At 38.5% G+C, this 10690-nt stretch overlaps 1 protein-coding gene across 3 annotated transcripts; it reads left to right on the top strand.

The window, feature by feature from the left end:
* The first annotated feature begins 2212 nt into the window (after window positions 1-2212).
* Window positions 2213-10258, top strand: btr33 (bloodthirsty-related gene family, member 33). Of its 3 annotated transcripts, none has more exons than XM_022680013.2 (7): window positions 2213-2285; window positions 4126-4697; window positions 6289-6384; window positions 6528-6761; window positions 8133-8280; window positions 8454-8480; window positions 9484-10258. In XM_022680013.2, exons 2-7 carry the CDS (start codon window positions 4128-4130, stop codon window positions 10044-10046), a joined length of 1638 nt encoding a protein of 545 aa, XP_022535734.1. In that variant the 5' UTR covers window positions 2213-2285; window positions 4126-4127; the 3' UTR covers window positions 10047-10258. The 3 variants fall into 3 exon arrangements, with proteins under 3 accessions (XP_022535734.1, XP_022535738.1, XP_022535745.1); XM_022680017.2 differs by lacking the exon at window positions 2213-2285 and adding an exon at window positions 2292-2496; XM_022680024.2 differs by lacking the exon at window positions 2213-2285 and adding an exon at window positions 2950-3034.
* Window positions 10259-10690: the final 432 nt, after the last annotated feature.

Here is a 10690-nt window from a genome sequence, read left to right as displayed (position 1 = left end):
TGCCCGCCCGTCAGGTTCACATAGTCAGGCTACCATTACCTCTGGTTTTAGTTTTAGTTTTTAGGAAGTGTTTAGATAATTATGTTATAGTTAAGGTTATAATAACGAAACTTGTTTTTTGTTCAAATGTTTCATTTTGGAATAAAAACGTTTGCACCGATTGTTTAGTGTTCAATCCAGTTCAGTCAAAAATAAACATTTTATGTTCAGATATTTTTATTGTTTTTTTTTTTCTTCCAAGTATCGTTTTGGTATCGAGAATCGTGATACTACAGTTGGTATCGGTATCGAAGTCAAAATTTTGGTATCGTGACAACCCTACTCTCATCCACCCTTCACCCCAACATCAGGATGGTCAACAACAACCTACACAACACCACAACCAAATCAAACACAAGCATAGAAAGCCTCCCGCAAATAAACATAGAACCCCTTAAATAACCCCAACTTCTGAGCTGGGGTTAAACTACACTGTTAAAAATAAAGGTGCTTCAAGTTATTCTTTTATTGTCCTTTACGGTTCCAGTTTGTGCCCCTAATTTTAAACCATTCAGCGCATTTCCACCAACAGAAATAGCTTAGTAGATTCTTCAGCAGTTGTTCCACTAAAACTGATGAAAATCTGGGATTGTTTGCTGAAAATACCAACGTTCTTTCAAGCCTGAGTGGAACCAGCTCTACAACCAGAGCTCTTTTGGTAAAAAAGGGCTTTGGTTTCATGGAGGGGCATGAGATGTGTGAGTATGAAGAAACTTGGTAAAGAACCCTAACAAGCAATAGCTCTTCAAACATTGTTACAAACATATGTAATACACAGGCAGCATTATAAAGTATTTTTTTTTACAGATACAGTGGTATGAAGTTTTTTCCGCCATGCATACCACCCTCCAAATAACGAAGTTTCAGCTACATCAGTCCACAGAACCTTTGAACGATATACAGTGACACCACTTGCATCAACATAATGTTGTAGGTGTTTGGAGTTGGTCTGTGGGTTGACTATGACTGTTCTCACCATCCTTCTCCTCTGTTTATCTGAGATTTTTCTTGGCCTGCCACTTTGGCCTTAACTAGAACTGTGCATGTGACCTTTCATTTCCTCACTATGTTCCTCACAGTGGAAACTGACAGCTGAAATCTCTGAGCTTTTTTATGTTGAACAATCTTTGGTTTCAGGTCATTTGAGAGTTGAGGCTCCCATGTTGCCACTCTTTAGAGTAAAATACAAAAGAGGAGAAAAACCTGCAATTGGCCACCTTAACCCTTTCTCATAATCGGGTCATTGAGCTTACCAAACTAATTTAGTATTCCAATAATTAGTGCTAAAGTTATTCAAATCAACACAACGACAAGGGTTCCCAAATGTATTATTTAATATTATTTTCTAGCTTATTTTCTTACAGTTGTACACTTGTTTTGACAGTGATAAGCACGACAACAGTAGGTCTAAAGACATTATCAGAAATGTTGCTTTAAACAATACTGTTCATTCTAAGGTTAAGTTTGTTAGAATTGTAAGCTAAAAGGGTTTTTTTTTCAGAGAAGAAAAATCTATATTATAGACAAATATTGAGTTTTATGGCAATACCCTCAACCAAAGAGAAAACTTAACCATCTGCTAAAATATTCAACCAGAAATCTGCCAGAAGCTTATTGATGCTTACCAAAAACTTCTAGTTAAGGTACAATTGGCCAAGCACATCCACCAGTTCCTCCTGCACAACCTCACATTGTTCCCAGAATACCCAGGACATATAATCCCTTCAGGGGTATTGCTTTTTCTTCAGGATTTCTTCCCATTTGTCTGTACCTGGCACAACTCTAAAGAGGGGTAACCAGGAGGCATATCATATCAAAAAGAGCCATTGATTTTTTTTTTAAAGAAAAACTGTAAGCTATTCTGTCTCTGAGCCCTCAATTTTTTCCTAATAATTAAATGTGTCCACAGGACAAAATGTTATGCTTTATTTTTATTAGCTTATATATCCTGAAACTCATCATCCCTTGGAATCATTATCCTAAAAATATGAACAAACAAAAGGAGAAATAACATCACATTAAAGTGTATTATTGGTGTCAGTAAGTAGTTCTTTTTGAATGTGAATTTAAACATAAATACTTCCTGCATCATATCATCCTCTTCCTAGCTGAGAGGAAAGGGTTAAGGTGGAAGGTGTGTGAGGAGGTGGAGCTTAATCCAGCATTCATTCAGGAGTGTAACCTGATAACTGCGGTAAACTGGTCATGGACACCTGCTGACTTCTGCATATTTTCTGCTTTCTCAGGTGAGATCTTTCAATGACCACAATGACTTACCTGACTTTAATGAGAAGGATGGCATTATAAAGAACTGAAATTGAGCTTTTATACCAACTGGAACTGTGATCTTATATACTGGAATAAGACCATATGGAATCAGCGTGTATGCTTTTTATGATTGATCTGATCTATGGCTGGACTTTGTACTGTACTACGATTTTTACAAGCTGAGATAAGGTAGGTAGAGGTTAAATTATTGGGCTGAGGGATGACTAAGATAAGCTGTAGTCTTGAGTGTCAGATGATCAAGATATATTTATTTTTTAATTGTACAAATATGTTGTGTTTATAGAAATGAATTGACTAATACTGATACTAATTTTAGGAGTAAAATAATCAGTAAAGAAAATTTAACAGTGTTTTATTGACTGACTGATATAATTAGTTAGCTCAACTAGTGTAAATTAGGACACACTTGTCAGTTATTAACTGTCATTTTTTTAAAGAAAAGAGCAGCATCAACCAACATTACCAACATTAGCCAACCAATACACTGACGTCAAAAGTCATGGGATAATAGTTTGTAAAAACAACCTGTAACATTCCTTGATCCACACGTATCGTAGAATGCATTACCACCCACAGTTCACAGTGCAGTGGGTGGTAATGATTGTGACCTATGGCATCTGGCCATAACTGTCCTTACAAACAGTAGGGACAGTAGAAATCACATCCAGATTCAATGCAGGAGGCTCCACACACACACATTCTGCAAGTCAGTTAAGCATTTCTTAACTTCCATAGGGCATGGCAAAATTCATGGGACATGGTGATTTTCTATACACTCACATTGTTACGTAGAGCTGGTTTCACATTTTGTCTAATGTCATGGATTGTAAAAATACATTTAAACATTGTATATTGTACTTTGAGTTAGGTGAGCATTGTCAATAACCTATACAATTTGAGTTGAATCAATTTGTAATAAATGAGTCAGTCATCCCCTCCGGCTATTCTAGGTAAACTTAATAAAATACCTTCTATCTGATATCTTTTAATCTGTGTTGGCTGTGTGCTCTATACTGTTAACTATATAGTCTTTCTCCATCTAATTTTCTATCCAAGCTATATGTTAGTTAAATTAAATCTAAAAGCAGGCTAAATACATATTTTTAATAACCTGATCATAAAATATGAAGTAGGCTTCCTCCATTATTTGAAGTAAATTCGACTTATCCAAGCTTACAGTGTTGTATATACAGCTCTGGAAAAAAATATGATTATGAATTTCTTTAATTTTACCAAATTGAAAAACCTCTGGAATATGATCAAGAGGAAGATGGATGATCACAAGCCATCAAACCAAACTGAACTGCTTGAATTTTTGCACAAGGAGTGGCATAAAGTTATCCAAAAGCAATGTGTAAGACTGGTGGAGGAGAACATGCCAAATATTATTCCACTAAATAATGATTTCTGAACTCTTAAAACTTTATGAACATGAACTTGTTATCTTTGCATTATTTGAGGTCTGAACGCTCTGCCTCTTTTTGTTTATTTCGGCCATTTCTCATTTTCTGCAAATAAATGCACAATGTTCATTTTACTCAAACATATATCTATAAATTGCAAAATCAGAGAAACTGATTCAGAAACTGAAGTGGTCTCTTAATTTGTTCCAGAGCTGTATATTGTTTTTTTCCTCCTAATACTAGGAGGAACTGTGTACCTTCACAAGTGATAATTTGATGTGACAATAAGGTTGATTTGCTTTGATTTGACACCATACTAGTTCTCTTTTTAAACGTTCCCTGGTCAAAATATTTACAAATATGTTCTTCTTCCCTCCAACATATTTCCCAATAGCCATGTCCTCCTCAAGTTCCAGACTATCTGAGGACCTGTTCCAGTGCTCGGTGTGTCTGGATGTTTTCACCCAGCCTGTCTCTCTCCCCTGTGGACACACATTCTGCATCTCCTGCATCCAAACCCAATGGATGACGACCGGCTACCCTCACTGCCCCAAATGCTCAGCAGTGTTTAGCGTTGCTCCAGAGCTCTGTGAGAATGCCTTTGCTGAGGAGATGGTCAGGAAGATACGGGAACAGAGAGGTAAGGAAACAGTAGAAGACCACGGCACCCGAGTGGCAGTGTGTGACCTGTGCCCGGCTGGGAAGCAGCTACGTGCTGTGAAGTCCTGCTTGGTGTGTTTGGTGTCATACTGTGAGCAGCATGTGGCTTCTCATGCAGCACGATTTACCAAGCACACTCTGGTGCAGGCAGGGCACCCTCTGGAGGACAGGATGTGCAAGAAACACGAAAGACCTTTGGAACTCTTCTGCAGATATGACCAGACCTGTGTGTGTGTGCTGTGCACAGATACAGACCATAAATCCCATCATGCCGTACCGGTGGAGAGGGAGTGGGCAGAGAGGAAGGTAAGGAACATATATATATATATATATATATATATATATATATATATATATATATATATATATATATATATATATATATATATAAATAATTCAAATGGGTCCTACTGTATGTCAAGCAGTGTGTAGGTGACTTGTTCTTTTGAACATAATCTTTCAGGGAACACTATGGCCACCAGCACACAAAAACCTTGTATTTCAAAAAAAAATAACTTGATGGTATTCGTGTAGAAAAGATCAATTATTAATTCCAGGTCATTCTTATGCTTTTCTAAGGCCAATGTAGAAAAAGGTTTCTTCACAGGTTCCATATAGACCCCACATATACAAGGGTTGGACAATGAAACTGAAACACCTGTCATTTTAGAGTGGGAGGTTTCATGGCTAAATTGGACCTGCCTGGTGGCCAATCTTCATTAATTGCACATTGCCCCAGTAAGAGCAGAGTGTGAAGGTTCAATTAGCAGGGTAAGAGCACAGTTTTGCTCAAAATATTGCAATGCACACAACATTATGGGTGACATACCAGAGTTCAAAAGAGGACAAATTGTTGGTGAACGTCTTGCTGGTGCATTTGGGACCAAGCAAGTCTTTGTTATGTATCAAGAGCCACGCTATCCAGGGTAATGTCAGCATACCACCAAGAAAGACCAAACACATCCAACAGGATTAACTGTGGATGCAAGAGGAAGCTGTCTGAAAGGGATGTTCGGGTGCTAACCCGGATTGTATTCAAAAAACATAAAACTGCAGCTGCCCAAATCACGACAGAATTCAATGTGCACCTCAACTCTCCTGTTTCCACCAGAATTGTCCGTCGGGACAATAAATTATTGTGGTCTAAAACCAGATGTTCCAGTTTCATTGTGCAACCCCTATAAATGTCTTTGATGATAAGTCCCATTCTGGGCAGTGTTGGGACCAGGAAAGGTTTATAAATTATCTAATCTGGGTTGTACACTGTAGATGAAGCCTAGATGAGACCAATGTGAGCTTTAAGGTGGGCTGTAATCATGGAAGCCTGTTGTGAAGCCTGGCTGGCTCCCAGTAATTATGAATAATAAAGTACTATGCCCACATTCCACCCATGTGAGCCCCACCTAAACATTGGCTGGGACTATTTGTCTACATCTATCTGCATCTACATCGACCAATGGTCAAAATGCTGAAATGTCTTAAACCCTATCTGGATGGGATTAGTTTCTCAGGGGGTCCTGGTGTTATCTTCTCTTTTATGGGGGTCCTCTGTGATTTTATTCCTGTCCAGAACGACCATGTACGTGTTTTTCTCAGACGTCCTCTGAGAAAATTACAGACTGAATTATCTACTGTTTCACTGAACTAGCTATTAATAAAAAAAATAGCTATTTGTCCACTACCACGCACCATAATAACACTTAGGTTGCACGTTTCCACGTTCAACACCACATTAATCTTAAGTGAAACCTTAATTAAGTCAGCATCCTTAAGCAACATGCCAAAACTAATAAAAGTGTTAGCCTACTATTAAAACCAGGACATTTATTTTTCCTTCATTCTCTGTTTATAATAGTAGCCTAATAGATCCCTCTGTCATATGTCTCTCTCTGTTTAGACCAAGCTGTTGAAATCCCAGTCTGATATCCAGCAGATGATCCGTGAGAGGCTGAAAAAGACCAGCGAGATCAAGCAGTCAATCCAACTAAGCAGAGTAAAGTTTTTCACCTGCACAATTTTTAATGTTAATCTTGAATTATTTGACTTACAGCATATTCCAAATGAAAAATCCAGCTCAAGACATCGTCTAGTTTGGTTTCAATAATAAAAGTGAGTCCTACTTTCTCCTTCTATCAGGAACACACAAACAGAGAGATTGCAGATAGTATGGAGGTCTTCACTGGTCTGGTGCGATACATTGAAAGGAGTCAGGCTGAGCTGCAGAAGTTGATGGAGGAGAAGCAGAAAGCAGCAGAGAGACAAGCTCAAGAGCTTATTAAAGAGCTGGAGATGGAGGTTACTAAACTGAAGGGTAAAGATTCAGAGCTGGAACAGCTCATTAACTCTGAGGACTACCTTCATCTCCTACAGGTTAGTAATGTGATTTTTAATGTCACTTTGAAAAAGATTAAAGTTGTCAATACACTGCAGTTATCTCCAGAATGAGGAAGTTCACCTTTTTCATTACAAAATTAGTAAAGAAATAAAAAACACAGAGATTAAAAACCAATCACAAATTAAAAACCAAGCTGGTAACATTCACAACATTCAGGAGTTGTAATTTTGTAAAAACATAACACAAAGAAACTGATGCCAAGCATGCACTAGAAACTGTTTAAAGACATTATTGCAACTACAAGACCCTTTGAGACTTAGCTTAGCGTCCTCCCTGTTTGGTGCTAGAGAGAGCTCACCTATTGGTTATTCACAATGTCTGGTTCACCATTTACAAGACTAAACTCACCATTTACAAGAAAAACAGCCACCCCGACCATTATATAATAAAATGTTAAAAGACATTGGACATTATTGAGAGAGTGAAAGTGTTTGAAAAGTTAAGAAACACTGGGGTACTGTGGGTAACTCACACAAGAGCCAAACTAGAGTTCCAAAATATAGGCTGCCATCAAGGTAGGATACATCCTCAGTAGGACTGTCCTATAAAGACATCTTCTCAGTAGTCTGTTGGCCACACATTTGGAACAGTTTAACGAGACTTCATGCCTTTTGTGACTTTTTCCTCCTGTATTTGATTTGCACAGTAAATTGTGTGTAACTAAGGGCTGTGTAGAAACATTAGTATCATCTTTCAAATCTCCCTGAAGTGTTGGCTGCATTTCTCAGCTGTGTACAAAGGATCCTTCAGTTTGGAGCATCCTTGGAACAGATCTTCTGAAACACCTGAGGGGGATATTAACAGGGCAGAACTACAAAGAAGGCGCAGGTGGGAACACTACAGACTGGGTGAGGCTAGAGCTGACACAAAGACTGAAAGCAAAACAGAGCTATGTGCACTGCTGTGAGCAAACACAGTTATACAAAGACCACAAAGGGCTGAAATGAGGGCAAAGCATGGTACATTTCATGAATAAGGTTAATGAGGTCACAATTTATTCGAAGAACAACAAATCAAGGCAAAAAACTTTAAGACAGATACCTTTACAGAGGGTGCCAATTTCTTGCACCTGCACTGCAATTGAAAAAATAGGTGGACCAGTGCGTCTTTTGGCTTTCTCAGTCACATGACATCACGTTCAGCAGCCCCCCTATTTCCATTTACTGTTTTGTTTACATGGATCTCCAGAGGACATCTGAGAAAAACACGCACATGGTCAATCCGTACAGGAATAAAATCACAGAGGACCCCCCCATAAAGAAAAAAATTACAACAGGACCCTCTGGGAAAATAACCCTGTCCAGATAGGGCTTAAAAGTATTGCTTATGTAATGTTATTTCTGCAGGTATGTCCATCTGTGAGTCCTGACCCTCGCACTAAAGACTGGAGCCACACAAGAGTTAGCACCATGCATTGCTTGGGCCTGCTGAGAAGAGCTGCCACTCGCATAGAAGAACTAATGAGGATTCAGATACATAAAATCACAAACAGAGGTCAGTATTGCAGAGATTTATTTGAGAACATTTGTGATTATATTTTTAAAAATAATTCACTTTGGAACTTCTTATAGAGCTGAAAATTAAATTTATAGCTAAATTTAGGTATTTTAAAAGATGTAATCTTTGTCTAAGTATGAGACAAATTACTTTTTCTCTTTCTTTCACAGAACTGGAGGCAGTGTCCCAGTATGCAGGTACCAAACAATATTTTAAGCAGCCTTAATCATCCTTAAAGAAAATCTGTTATACCTCCTATACATACTTAAATCACGTATGCCATACAACAGCAGTGCACATCAGTGGCAGTGAATACAGACTAGTCAATTGGGATTTTTCATATGTAAATGTTTGCTTTGCTAAGATTCAGACCACGGCTGCATACTATAGTATAATACTTATTATATTCCCAGGCATGCTGATCTAACCTTCTGATCATGGCTTCATACTACTGTACTGTACTATATACTATTATAAAAACGCAGCGACTTAAAATAGTTCCATTACTGCTATGTTTGTAGTGGCGCTGTTTGGCTTGTATTGTTGCTAGGTTACCTGTATGGGGCGGAGTAATACACGGAGCGCTTCGGTTACAGTGCATTACCGGCTGATAACGGCACTCATAGAACGCCTCTCAGCCAATCACACTGCAGGGTCAGAACTAACTGTTGTATAATGTGCTGTTATATACTATACTATAATAAATAGTATCACATTTTACTGTGCTGATATTCTATAGTTGCCATAGCCTTTTAAATAGTCTTACAGAAAAAGACAATCAGAAAATTAGATCAGATAATTGTCTGCATACATATTTTTTTGCATGCTACAACAAAAATAGCAAAAAGTAAAGAATTTTAAAGCATCAATGAATAATTCCAGGGAAAATGTATGTCTTCATGAAGTTAAAACAAATTTACTTGCAGCTGTACACTGTATGAACTCATCACAGCTTGGATACAGATGATTCAGTGAGGAGCAGAGCTGAAAGACATTCTAAAACTCTTTTAGTCTGATTTGTTAAGTATTTCTATCAGCTGCTCCCCCTGTTGGCCAAAGCAGAAATAAGCATTTAGGAGGCCCAAGTTTTAGCTTGTTAATAGTGTGCAAATAGTGTTTTTTTACATGTTTCACTACACCCAATTGCAAAAATAACCAACTTTCTCCAACATTTAAACATCATATTTTTCACCCTTGCAGTGGATCTGACCCTTGACCCAAGCACAGCAAACCCTTGGCTGGTGGTGTCCACAGATGGGAAACGCGTGAAAGATGGGAATGTGCAGCAGGATGTTCCAGATAATCCCAGGCGTTTCGATACAGCCCCATGTGTGCTGGCACAAGAAACAATGTACAGGTGGAGGACCTACTGGGAAGTGGAGGTGGCCGATAAAACATCTTGGGATCTGGGCGTGGCCAGACAGTCAGTCAATAGAAAGGGTCTGGTCACACTGAGCCCAAAGGATGGCTACTGGGCAATCTGCTTGAGAAGGGGAAGGGAGTATAGAGCATGTGATGGTGAATCAGTGCTGCTCTCTCTGCGCAGTCAGCCGCAAAAGATTGGCATATATGTGAGTTATGAAGATGGACAGGTTTCATTTTATGACCCGATATCTCGAGTTCATATCTTCTCCTTCACTGGGCAGCGATTTACTGAGCCTTTACTGGCCTTCTTCAACCCTGACACGAATGACAGTGCTCCACTCATCATAAGGCCTGTCAGGTGTCAGGACCGAAAGCCATATGATGGTGTAACAATATGAAGCCGAACTGCTTTTTTTTGTGATCCAATCAGAAAAAAAATGAGTAGACAAATTGCTGATCTAATCTATTCATAACTACAGTGTTCAGTATTGATTCATACAAAACTGTTTCCCAAAAAATCTGGCAGATTTTTATTTTGACAATTAGCACCACTAACGATTGTAAAAATAAATTATATTGAACGACAAACTAAATAAATTATTTCAATTAATTTGACAAATGTGCATTTATTCAGTGCTTTGTTTCTGTGATCAATTCAAGTAATTGGGTTATTTATGAGCTGATGTTTCAGCACCATGGCTGTAAATTTAATATTCATGTGTGAGTTAAAAAAAGGTCTCGTCTTCAAGTGGTGCATCAGCTGGTATGCTAGCATTAGCATAAAGCTTTTAAGCCACACTTTCATATTCTCCCGAAGGAGCCACTGATTTTAGCCTTTACTATTATGTAGGGTGTATTGTAGATTTTACCACAGTTAGTTCCGACCCTGCAATGTGATTGGCTGATAGGCTTTCTATGAGTGCCGCTATCAGCTGATAATGCACTGTAACCGAAGCTCTCCATGTATTATTCCACCACATACAGGTAACCTAACAACAATGCAGCGCTTACAAGCCAAACAGTGCAGCTACAAACAGAGCAG

This window comes from Astyanax mexicanus, chromosome 1 (assembly GCF_023375975.1).
Source record: "Astyanax mexicanus isolate ESR-SI-001 chromosome 1, AstMex3_surface, whole genome shotgun sequence".
In the NCBI taxonomy this organism is placed as follows: domain Eukaryota; kingdom Metazoa; phylum Chordata; class Actinopteri; order Characiformes; family Acestrorhamphidae; genus Astyanax; species Astyanax mexicanus.
Note: the sequence above shows the minus strand (reverse complement) of the source record. Positions and strands in the feature narration are given on the sequence as shown.